Raw genomic sequence first — 12,408 nt, forward strand, 5'->3', positions numbered from 1 at the left:
AGTGGGAGTGATACTTGAAGTGGTCTAGGGAGAGGAGGAGGAATGCGAGCAGCATGTGAGGGGTGTGTCCATGATTTCATCTAGAAAAACGGGCTGTGGGAGCTTAGCTCAGGTGTTAACGAAATACCAAACTCATACACCCACCCCCACCCCCGGCCGGTGATGGACACAGGGTCATCTTCGGGGAACTCTTTAACAGCACAGTGATCATTATGGAATTATTTGTGTGTTAGAAACAATGTGACTAGCAAAGCAGTTGAACTGTTTCTTTGGCTAGAGCAAAAGTGAGGAGTGATGTTAGGCTGGGGTGATTGGAGGAAAAGCCCTAAGTGGATGCTAGATTGAGCAGAGGGGCAGGAGCAACACAGGCGGAGCTGAGGTGTGAGTACTTCAGCCCTGCCCGCCGCACCCCCCCACCCCACCCCCACGAAGGGGGTTGGAGTCTTGTCTTTGAAATGTCCTTAGATGCTTGTTGCCTGGGAAGGAAGGCGTGGAGACGTGCCAGGTGGGTGACTGGTGTCACTGTGGGCCTTCTTCCTAGACAGGAAATAGGAGCAGCCCCTCGATGGCAGTGAAATGCTTTCCCCCCACGGGTGTGGAAAGAGGACAGACGGACTTGTAGCAATCTGGTTGAGTTCTTTGAAATTGCCCTTGACCCTTGTGTGTGCACCAGGAAGCCTTTCCTTTCCCTTTGCCAGGCTCCTCTTGCCTTGGTCTCCCCAGCTTCCCAGCCTCCCACCATTCTTTCCCTACCCTTTTTCTTCACCCTCGCCCCTGCTGACCCAAGTGAACATTGGTGTTATGTCTGTGTACATGGCAGTTGGGGGCTATTTGGTCTCTTGATGACATCAGCCTTTTTTGTTGACTAGCAGCTGTTTCCATAGTCATTTGTAGCTCTGCCCTGATTGGTTGGATCTTACTGTGAGGTCACTCACCCCCCGTTGTAGCTCTGCCCTGATTGGTTGGATCTTACTGTGAGGTCACTCACCCCCCCTTTAAAAGTAAGCCACCTTGGAGAGTTAAGCAGTTAGGGAGTGATCTCACATGCCTATAGACGGATGGTGTAGATGCCTCACCTTGACCCTTGAAGGATGGATTGTGAGTGGGCTACGCGCCTCATTTTCTGCTTTCTTTGCTGGTTGTGTTCAGCTGTCCTTCCTTTGGGACGTCTTTCTGAGGGTTTTGTGCTTCTGGCGTGTGAGGCCCCTGGTCTCCAAAGGGGGGTGGTCTGTTGGTAGCAGATTGCCTTGGGCGTGGGGGTCCTGCCTGCTCCTGGTGACCTTTGTTCCCTCCTTTCCGGGTTGTCTCCCCTCCCCTAGGGGAGTGTTATGATGGAAGCAAACCTGACCGCTTTGAAGCCCCAGAAGACAGTGATCTTCCTGAGGATATGGACACGGAGCCCCCCAGAGAGTTCCCCGCCGACCAGGCGGCCCCGGACGCGTCACGCAGCCCCACCCTCCGGCTGAACAGAAAGCGCAAGGTGTCTGGCAACAGGAAGCACACTGAGACCACTGTGCTCCCGGAGGACTCTCTGCTGAAAGCCAAGCGGAGACGGGTCTCCAAAGGTGAGCTCGGTTTGGCTTCGGGCCCGCAGGGCACCCTACGGAAGTCCTGGAGCGGAGCAGTGGAAAGTTCCAGTCCCACCCTGGATCCCTGGGGGGAGCCACTCACACCTCCCCACCCCCCACCCCCATCCCACCCCCACCCCCCCAAAGCCAGGTGGCGGGGCTGGAGCCCAAAGGTGGCCAAAGGCAAATAGACCCCCTCCCGAGACTTGGTGACAAGTTCCAGCCAACACAGTGACCACACCCCTCCCCTCCCCCACCCCTGTTAGTGATGTGTAAGACAGTTTGTTCCCCGCACCACCACCCCCGCCCCGGGGGGCTTCTTCATTAATTTGTAGTTATTTCTCCATTAGCTGACTAGCCTGAGAGGGAAATGACAAACAGTTCCTGTAACCACTTAGAAGAGCCACATTATAGTGAGCTGACCAACCTGAGGTGTGCATTGAATTAACAGGGCTCCATCCCAGAAAGCAGCGCCGCTTGCTGCACCTTAGAGAACGTCGGGAGCAGAGAGCAAACCTGGCCGGCAGGGCAGGAAGGAAGTGACCCAGGCGGTTCAGCCTGCGGTCACCCCCCAGGGCAATAGCATCTCCGAAGAGAAACCTGGCAGGAAAAGGGCAGAGGCCAAAAGCAACAGCAGCTGGTTGGAGGAGTCCCTTAAATGCAGTGACAATGAACAAGGATACGCACGGGGCGGGGGGCGCTCCTGGAGGGTGGATCACCCGCCCTCTGTGGGAAACGGCCCTGGAGGGGACCTGAGCGCCATCCAAGTTGACAAGAGTAGCGTGTGGCGAGCGGGGAGTTTTCTTCCTGAGGTCCTTTCAGCCTGCACACTTCCTTATGGAATGGACAGTGAGGCGGGAGCTCGACTTCCTGGGCTGCTCTTCATCACCCAGCCCGCGGCTGGGCAGGAAGGGAAGTCTTGGGTGACCCCGGGCGCTTGTCAGTGCCCTCATTCCAGCCTCAGGCTGTCCCCAGTCGCCCTGTCCCGAGCACCCAGGCCCCCCACGGGTGGGGACGGGAGCGCACGAAGGGCTGGCTTCTGCCCTCTCTTGCGGCCCTTTGAAGCGACTTGACATTTGGCGTTTCGTGGGTTAGCCTATTTGCCGGTTGAATGTGGGATAATTAAAATATTAGTGCTTTGAAAACATAATTGGTATATCTTTAAAAACTGAAGCTGCTCCAACGATCAGTGCTAACAATGGGCTTTTCTTTCCTCACCGGCTACAACTGTGTAACGCCCGCTGCTTCTCCCCCTGACAGATGTGCTGTGCATGGACGAAGAAATGGATTGGCAGCCTTCGCCCCTGCCGCAGAAATACACCGACAACAGCGAGAAACCATCCGGGAAGCGACCGTGCAAAACCAAGCATTTGATCCCTCAGGAGCCCAGGCGGGGCTTGCCGCTGCCAGGGGACTCCTAGGTGGACAATGCGGATGGCAAGGTACCTCTTGCCCCTGGCTCTCCCCCGCCCCCCGGGCCCGTGCAGGCACATCCCGCCTGCCTGCTTCTCTGCTTCTGGGGACAAAGCTTTCCTTTTCCTGAACCCCTCCCCCCAAAACGTCCCTGCCCCTTCCTAGGGGACGTGTCTCCTGGGTGGTGGTGAAGTTTCCAGCTAGTAAAAATGCAACCCCTTCCTCGCGCCCCGCCTCCCCCAGACTGAGAGGAGGAAAAGTGCTTTCCTCCACTCAGGTTTGTAACTCAGGGAGGAGGCGAACCAGGCGGGTGGAGGAAGGACAGCCTGAAATGTGTGCGCTGCCTGGTTTCGTGATAGGTGACCGTCCGGAGATTTTGAAAGCGGCCTGAGCCCAGTTCCAGCTATGATCTTTCGCCGGCCAAGCAGGACCAGAGGCCCTTGGACTGTTTGCAGCAATTGTTACCAGCTTCCCAGGCCTCGCAGCTGACATGGTCAAGCTCCCCTCCAGAGACCACCCAGTCCCGCCCGATGCCACCGGAAGCGCGGAGACTTATTGTCAATAAGAACGCGGGTGAGACCCTCCTACAGCAGGCCTCCCGGCTTGGCTACGAGGTGAGCATCCTTGTGGGTGCCCCGGATCAGGATCCACCGGCTGCTGCTCCTTGGGTGGGGGACACACTGGCTGGGGATGGGGTGCGGGTCTCAGAGCCCAGCCCCCTCCACGTGGCGGGCTGGGCTGGGTGTTCCAGCAGGGTGTTTGCGTTGGCTCCCGCTCACACTGCGGGCTCTTTGGTGGCTTGTTCAGTCGTGGTGTGAAAAGAAAGGCAGGCCTCTCTGATGTTCCGTTCCCGTTCAGGCAGGCAGGCTGCTTCGGCCAGTCTGGCTCACTTATCTCTGATATAAAATCTGACCTAACCCAGGGCTTGGCGACCAGGGGAATTTTAATAAGCCCTTTTGGATTCTGAATAGCAAGAAGGAGAGTAGGAGAGTAGTTATTAGCTCTACTAACTTGTGCTGTTTGGAGCAGAGTGATTCCCCTGTGGGGTAGCGGGTGGGAAGTGTCTGTGCAGAGTAGGGGTGGGAGTGGGGCAGACCTGAGCAGTCTCTTTCTGAGAGGGCACGGGAGCCGAGGGCTGATGGGCGGGGAGCAGGGCTTGAGCCTTGCACAAAACTCCCTGTCCACACTGCTGTATCCCAACCCAGCACGGCTGATGACAGTGATGGCCTCTATTGCTAGAGCAACATAGAAAGATAGCTGATATCTGCCTAAGCCCGTGTGATCTGTAGTAACTCCTTTCACCCTTTTAACATGTTCACTTGGGAGTAACGAGTACTAGCCCACTCTCGGATGAGGAAACTGAGCCTCAGAGGGGTTAGCTGATACCCGTACAGGTAGCAATCCAGCAGTGCTCCACAGCCCACCACGCTCCTCAGCAAGACTGGCTCACACTGGAATTGCCCTTTTTACAGTTCAAAACCTCTGTTAGACAGATGACTCTCCATGCCCTGTGCAGTTCCCCCACCATACTTGTCAGTAGCAATTGTGATGTAATAGCCCACAGGGCAAAGGCATTTTTCTGTGCTGGCATCAGCCCTCTGGGAGTTGAATGGTGACAGTAAAACGCGGTTCAGCAGGCTGAGCGTGGAGGTGTGGATGAGCACTGGGGTGGCAGGACCCAGGCTGGCCCGGAGCCCTGGCGCCCACACCCTCAGCCAGCTCTGTGCCCCTGTCCCCCGTCTCCCGTCGTGTCCCCCCACCCCGGTCCATAGTGCCGTGAGCCCTTGGAAGTGTGCCTGCCTTGGCCTTAAGGCATGACTGTGGGTGGGAAGTTGGAAGCACTAGGGCTATGCTTAGTTTGGGGTGTTTTGTTGTTGTTGTTGTGGGTTGAATGTGCTGTTGTTTATATCTACACGTCTCTTGGAGACCTCTCCATTAGCTAGAGAGCACTTTCTGGTAGTTAGCGCAGTTACTTGCAGGTGAAGTCCAAGGAGCACCCAGTTGGTTTCCCAAGAGCTGAGAGCGGGCGCCTAGGAGGACAGAGCAGATGTTGCACATAGTGTTGAGCTAGACCCCCCCGTGGTTGAGAAGATAGTCTCCTTGCTTCCAGCAAACGCTGGAGGTGGGGGGGAGACCCCTAACCCCAACTTTTGGGTTAGGGTTGAGAAAGTAGACTCCCGCTTCCAGCAAATGCTGGAGATGGGGGGGCGGGGTGTTGCTGCACCCGCCGTGGAGGGCGGGGCTCCGAGCCTCACCTGTGAACTTGGCATCATTTCCAGCAGCCTCCCTTTGGGACCAGAGAGGTCAAAAGACCCTCGTTGGTCCTCTAAGACAGTTTCCATTTTGGTTTGGTGGCTCTGAGGCCTGGACCAAGGGGCACTTGATCCATCCTTTTTTAGGCTACCTGGCCTTTGATTGCACAGGAAGCCTTGGGAATGTTTACGGTCGGATTTGTTTTTTTCTTCAAATGTAAATTTCAATATGTAGATTCCACACATCACCAGTGTTGATGCTGAACATTGTGACAAGTAGATGAACGCTTTCAACTTTGAATCCAACTTTCTGGGATTTCTCTGGGCAGAATTTTAAATGTTGGGATGATGGCCCAGTTGGGAGATGTGGCAGCTTCAACCTTTTCAAATTGAAGGACAGTTTGCTTAAGCAGATAAGGGTGTGGTTTGGGAGGGTTTTCCTGAAGTTTTGTCTTCAGCATTCTTGGTTATTTTCTTCTGCTTAGCCAAAGATACCATGTGCAGTATAAAGGCTGTCTGAGCTTTATGTCATGATAATGTGGTTCTGGAAGTTTAGAAACACACTCTGGCTTCAGATCCGCGTTAAATAGATCACTTGCGTGGCCAAAGACCTCAAACCTTTCCCTCCTGGGAAAAAGGCTTCTATTTCTTAGGCTAAAACGCTAGTGTGCAACCACATGCTTGTGCCTTTAGCGGTGATGGTTAAATTTTCTATGAATTGAATAAGTCATGTTTTTTAAAAAGTTAATGAGGCATTTAATTAACTCACAACGTCGGGCTTATGGCCTTTATGGTTACATTTTGCGGGTAGTGGCATTCGGCTTATAGCCGCTGAACAGAGAGCTGTCCGACAAAAGCAGTTTGACTTTGCTCTGGAATGGCTGGGCTGCCCTTCAGACACTCCCGTTTATTTCTAGCGGAGAAAATAAACCAAGGAATGTGTTGCGTCGACAGACTCGCCCCGCCTCTTCACCTTTCAGTTAGAGAAAGTGCTGGTGGCGACGGTTGCCATCCATTTAGAGGCCATCACCCTCTTAGCTAGGAGAGTGTAGTTAGCCCACTTGACCCCCAACAGAGAAGGCCTGTGGGGTGCTCGTCACAGCTGGATTGCATCCCTCTAACTGGGGCCCTCTTGGGCCTTTTGAATCTTCCCAGCTGACCAGGTACCAAAGACCTGAGTTTTAGGTCTAGTACTTCATGTTAATTGAACTTGGGGTTTAATATCTCTGGGCCTCAGTTTCCAAGTGTTGAATGAGGATAGTACTACCTTCCTTTCCTGGTAGCTCCTGGGTTCCTGTGGGTGACAGAAGACGTCCTCATCTGGGGAATGAGAAGCACTGTGTAAACAGTGGGATCAACGTGGTTGAGTTAGGACAGCACGTGGCAAAAAGTCTGACCTGGCCGTGGGGCTACTGCTGCCTTTGCTGCCATCTTCCAGGAGAAGAGAGTTGACTTACCCACCAGCTTGGACGGCCTTTCATTTCTAGGTACCCTTGAATCTGCCCTAGTAGTGATGAAGGTTTCCAGGTGAAGGCCATGATTGTCACAGCAAATAAACCCTGGGTTGAGTAAATTGATGTGTGCACAGCAGTTGGTGGCGTTCAGACCTGATCCCAGAGCCACGTGACAGGGCCTCTCCGTGGCTGGCGCACACAACTCATTAGCTTGCAGCCGTCCACTCAAGTCTGGCTAGTGAGGGCCTGCTAAAAGAGCAGCAGCTTCATGCGGTATCCTGGATACCAGGGCTCGGGGCAGGTGGCCTGGGAGCCCAGAGGATTGTGGGCTTTCTGGCAGGTTGGGATGTAAACGGAGAAACGCATTCGTGGGCGTGCCTTTTCTCTTCCTCCTCTTGTTTTGGAAGGGAGCTGCTGCAGTGACCTGAAGTAACAGGGCACCAATGGCCAGGTTTACCAGCATGCCCCATTAGGTTCACGTGGTAAGCAAATGGAACATTCTAGTTCGCTCCCAAGTGAGTGGTCACCTTTGATTGGCGTGTCCTCCAAAGGGCATAAAAGGTTTTACAGAACCCATCTCGCACTTATGGGCGGCTAGAATGACCCCCGTTTTAGGTTTAACAGATGAGTTACCTGAGAGATGTCACAAGGAGGCCTGTTCTGACCCCATCCCATCCCCCCTTACCCAGCAGACCATGTGTTGGGCCACATGCACGTTCTGCCTACTCCCAGCTCTCAGAACCTGACGGCTCTCTGCTGGGCACGACTTACCCAGTATAAACAGTATAATGTGTTTTCTGGTGGCAAATGCTTTCGATGTGTCTGAAAACTTTCTTAAGGTAATAAAACATTGAATAAGTTCCTGCTCTGCTTACTGGGAGTGGTTCATATTAATATTTTAACAAGCCAAAGAAATAAGGTTAATAACAGTGATTCTAATGCACAGTGTTGACACAGAACATCTCCGGGGGCGGGGGTGAATGTTTTATTTGATTCTTGAAATGTGGAGGTTGCAGCCTGTGGTGTATCAGGTTCCTGTCATTAACTTGAGTAAATATGAGAATATTAGACTGATTCTGCCCCGAGAGGGTGGAGTGAGGCAAAATAGAGGGTGGGGTTATTGGAGGCATTTTGTGTCATTCCTCGAGGATGGAGGGAGAGAGCTTCTCTTTAACTCCACTTAACATACAGACAAGAGCATCTGAGGCCCAGGTTCTTACTTGGGGTCTTAACAGGGGGCGCAAGGATGTAGCTGACCTGGGTGTCCCTGCTTCTCTAAGCTGGGGAATGTTCTCCGGCTGATTTAAGCTCTCTTTAAGTGTTGGTCATCCATACTTTTATCTAAACTTGTGTTATCGTCCACTGCCACTAACTGAACAGACCCATCAAGTGAGAATGGTCTGTGCTTGGCAATGTGTCATCTAAGATGTTAGCAGCCGTGACACCTCTGTACTGGTCACGTCGGCCCCTGGGCTGAGGGCTTCCATCGCTATCCGAATGCGTCCTCTCAGCAGCCCTGTGGAAGCTTGGAGAAGTTCAAGGGTAACTTGCCCATGGCCAGGCCACTGGTGCAGCAGAGCCTTAGACAACACTGTCTGCATCTCCAAGCCCTTCTCACACACTCTCACCCCCGACCAGGATGCCTGCCGCCTGCCCGCGCTATGGTGGGCTTTTGGCCCCAAGGATGTATGCCTTTGAAAGTGGGCACCGCCAAGCTATGGGGAGGTCACCCTTACAAGGTTCACTGTATGGTTGTCTGATGGTATCTCCTCTCCTCTCCTCTCCTCTCCTCTCCCCGTAGGAAGTGGTCTTGTACTGCCTGGAGAACAAGATTTGTGATGTGAACCACCGCGACAACGCGGGTTACTGTGCCCTGCACGAGGCTTGTGCAAGAGGTTGGCTCAACATCGTACGACACCTCCTTGAATATGGCGCCGATGTCAACTGCAGTGCCCAGGATGGAACCGGGTCAGTGGCGGTCTTGCTCTTGGCCTGGCCCTGCTGGGGCATAGGCAGTGGTTCTCAGGGTGTGCGGGGAACCCCAGAAGGAAAGATGGAGAGTGAGTGCCATGTAAGCACACTGGTGGTGGAGTCCTCTAGAATGGAATCGGACAGATCTTTCTGGCAAATTTACATAGAACTTTAAAACTCTGTGACACTCTTATGGACAGAGGTCCCTGAAAATGTTGAGCCTGCATGAATAATCAGGGGTGTTCTCTTTTAAGACCCTGGACTCTTCACCAGCGTCTGTTGAATCTCACTCTTGAACATATATGTGAGTTGAAAGTTGCAGGAGTACAGACAGGTCCAGTGGCAACTGGCTTGATAGGACCTGCCGTGTCCACCCACATCCCCGGGCCTGGCCCCCACTCTGTCCTTGACCTCGGTTTATTGGCCAGAGGCCCAGGTCTGAGTCAGCCCAAGCATCTTCCTGGTTGTACCTGGGATGCCACCACGAGGCAGGGCACTGGGGCTTTCCTGACGGTCATAACATTAGCAAAACTGTAAGGTATTTGGTGGTTCGTGGTTTCCAAATCGCATCCTTTCTGGATGGGACTGCGGACAGTGTTCCTGACCCCAGCGGACACGGGCAGGAGGACTCTGTATCCTCCTGAGAACTCGCCCTGCCTGTCGACTGCTTCTGGGCGAGAGGGTTGATCACTCATCTCCAAGTTGGTTTCAGGAGAGGTTCCACTTTGCCCCCAGTTTCTTTGACAAACTGCACTTTTTGGGTTTTGTTTGTAATGGTATAACAATGGCTTGTCGTATCTGCTTCCGTGATGCTGGGATTCTTCCCCCCACCCCTCCGTACGTTCCCTTCTTACAGTCTGTCACTATTTAAGTTCATTGGAAACGTTTTCATCTAGGCCTGAGTTCCTCCTTGGGCCATGCATTAAGAGAGATTTGCATTGAAGAATTAGGCCTGAGATGGTCCCTTCACCTGTCCCGTAAAGGGTTATGTGTTGAAATAACAGAGTAATTTGTCGCAGCGACCGTACACTCACCTCCTCGGTGAAATAGCGCGCCTACGAGGCTTGGCCGCACACGCTCGATTTTGCCCCGTGTCCTTAGAAGCAAGCGTCGCGTGCACGGGTGTAATCCCCCGCACCTCTCCTAGGCCTCTCCACGATGCTGTCAAGAATGATCATCTCGAAATTGTCCGCTTGCTCCTCTCCTACGGTGCTGTTCCTACCCTGGCTACATACTCAGGTAGAACCATCAAGAAAGTGAACCACATTGGGCCTCCCTGGTGGCGCAGTGGTTGAGAGTCCGCCTGCCGATGCAGGGGATACGGGTTCGTGCCCCGGTCTGGGGGGATCCCATATGCCGCGGAGCGGCTGGGCCCGTGAGCCATGGCCGCTGGGCCTGCGCGTCCGGAGCCTGTGCTCCGCAACGGGAGAGGCCACAACAGTGAGAGGCCCGCATACCGCAAAAAGAAAAAAAAAAAAAAAAAAGAAAGTGAACCACAGCGAACTTCTGGAGAAGTTCTTAACAGGTACGGCAGAGGTCAAGACACGGTCTTGTTCAAGCATCTAGACGGTGACTTCACAGCCTTTCACCTGGGTTCCCCCTACCCCCACCCCCCCGTTTACTCTAAGTGACCCTTTACTGGGAAAAGCGGCCCAACGTTAGTCTGTCAAAGAAGAGATACATACTTTGAGTTTTGCGAGGTGGGGGGCTGGAAAACTCTTAGCTAGCCAGGCTAGCTTTTGTTTGGCAGGCTGGGGCGGTGAGGCGGGCAGTCCCTCAGGAAGGCGGGTGGACGCGTGGGGAGGTTTCAGTCAGATACCTGGAGGCGTGTGCAGTGGGACTTGTCAGGAGGTGACACCAGCCCCAGCGTGAGATGTTCCCGAACTCCAGCAGCATTTGCCTCTTACCAGCAGGCGTTATCTTGTTTCTCTCTCTCTCTCTCTCTCTCTCTCCCCCTCTCTCTCCATACTGTTGAAATAACCTGCAGGCTCCTGACGACGGTAACCCCGGTTGCTCTTCGGAGTTCTCTGGCAGCTGTGTGTGTGGTGAGCAGCCTTGTTCGTTTCAGTTGGGCTTGTGGGGGTGGGGGTGGGGGTGGGGGTGGTGCTGTGAGCAGGGCTTGCTTGGGAAAGAATTTTTCCAGGGTCCTTTTTGGAGAACAGCTGGAATCTTGCTCCAGCTTACTGACCTCTCTCTTGTTTGCCCCCCCGGTTAGAACCAGATGATGAAAGTGGTTACGATGTTTTAGCAAATCCCCCAGGACCGGAGGACCAGGATGACAGCAACGAGGCCTATGGTGACCTATTGGAATCTGAATTTTCCGAAGACCCCGTTTTGCCGTGTTATAACGTCCAGGTGTCCGTCGCTCAGGGGTGAGCGTGGCCAGCGTGTGGTCGAGAGCCAGCCCAGCTGCTCTGTGGGGTGGCAGGAGTTAGAAATCCCCTTCAGCAGATGAGGGTGGATGGGTTGGGGGGTGAGTGAATTCCTCACCAAGTGTCCACCGACCTCACATAATGCAGTGGAACTTTTCCAGAAAAGTTTGGGGGGTGGGAGGGCTCCCCAGCCAACTGCCCTCATTGGAACACACCCCTAGAGCCCAAAGGACACGGGAGTCAGCGACTGCAATTGCACAGTTTCAGTCACTAAACTCTTGGGGAAGGGATCCTCCCCAAACGGCTACCATAGGGGCCTTCCAAGGCGCGTGAGGTCCACGGGACAATACTGATGTGTACCCTCTTCTCGTATAAGATTAGAGAAAGCCGTATGTGGCACCTGGGATCTTATGTGTCTTCAGATTTGCTTAGATCGAGTCTTGTCCCCACAGTCGGGCCACTGTGCCCCATGACCAACCCTTCGGAGTGAACACATCAGGAAACCTTGCTCTGCTGTGTGTTGACCCCGGTGCTTAAGGAGTAGCATCCTCCTTGGACTCTGAGGCTGGGACCGTGTCTGCCTTTGTGGTGACATTGTATTCGGGATAGAGATGATAAAGCGTGGCAGGGTATCAGGAAGGATTGTACCACCTCCCTTCTCGAAAAAGCCTCACTCCCGGCAGCATTGAGGGGCGGGTTGGAGGTGTGGGAAAGGCAAGGAAAGCCAGGTGACCTCGAGTGTTTCTCATGCTCTCTCCGTGAGGGCCGGAGGAGAGGAGAGGTCAAAGAGGTGTTTGCCATCTCCCTTGGGTTGGCATACAGACTGGTTTTCCCCAGTGACTAGAACGGGGTGCACTTACTTGGAGAGGGGTGACCTGAGTTGTGGCCAGAGCCAAGGCAGCACTGGGGTGGCCTGCAACGAGGCTGGTTCAGGGGCGCTGCTCCTGCTTTTGTCTAAGTTGGCTGATCTGCCCTAGGTGGTCTCTTAACACATGCACATGAGTCCAGAGTTCCCCCGCTAGAAGTAGATCTTCCGGGCTTCCCTGGTGGCACAGTGGTTAAGAATCCGCCTGCCATTTCAGGGGACACAGGTTCGAGCCCTGGTCCGGGAAGATCCCACATGCCACGGAGCAACTAAGCCCGTGCGCCACAGCTAATGAGCCTGCACTCTAGAGCCCGCGAGCCACAACTAGAGAAAGCCCGTGCACAGCAACAGGCCCAATGCAGCCAAAAATAAATAAATAAATAAAATTAAAAAAAAAAAAAGTAGTAGATCTTCTAAGGACAGTGAGAAGTGGGGTGGGGGTGGGGTAATCAAAGTGGAAGTAGCAGGCCCTTTCACCGCCAGGAGACGGGTAGTTTATAGTTGGGAGCGCCT

At 53.8% G+C, this 12,408-nt stretch overlaps 1 protein-coding gene and 1 pseudogene across 3 annotated transcripts in view; both read left to right on the forward strand.

Annotated features, from left to right (window-relative positions):
- LOC308621088 (BCL-6 corepressor-like) overlaps window positions 1-10,895 on the forward strand; it is a 30,809-nt gene extending 19,914 nt beyond the window's left edge. The window contains exons 4-6 of one of the 2 annotated variants that reach the window (XM_081241261.1): window positions 1,320-1,565; window positions 2,829-3,010; window positions 10,874-10,895. In XM_081241261.1, the coding sequence (XP_081097387.1) occupies window positions 1,320-1,565; window positions 2,829-2,989 (407 nt within the window). In that variant the 3' untranslated portion in view covers window positions 2,990-3,010; window positions 10,874-10,895. Of the gene's footprint in view, window positions 1-1,319; window positions 1,566-2,828; window positions 3,108-10,873 lie in introns of those variants that run through there. The other variant, XM_081241260.1, reaches the window with a different exon arrangement.
- Window positions 1-12,408, forward strand: part of LOC308620770 (centrosomal protein of 78 kDa-like) — a 1,829,729-nt pseudogene that overhangs the window by 1,786,309 nt on the left and 31,012 nt on the right. The gene's annotated exons all lie outside the window — the stretch shown is intronic.

Source organism: Mesoplodon bidens (genome assembly GCF_964165515.1).
Source record: "Mesoplodon bidens genome assembly, chromosome: 7".
Taxonomy (NCBI): Eukaryota; Metazoa; Chordata; class Mammalia; order Artiodactyla; family Ziphiidae; genus Mesoplodon; species Mesoplodon bidens.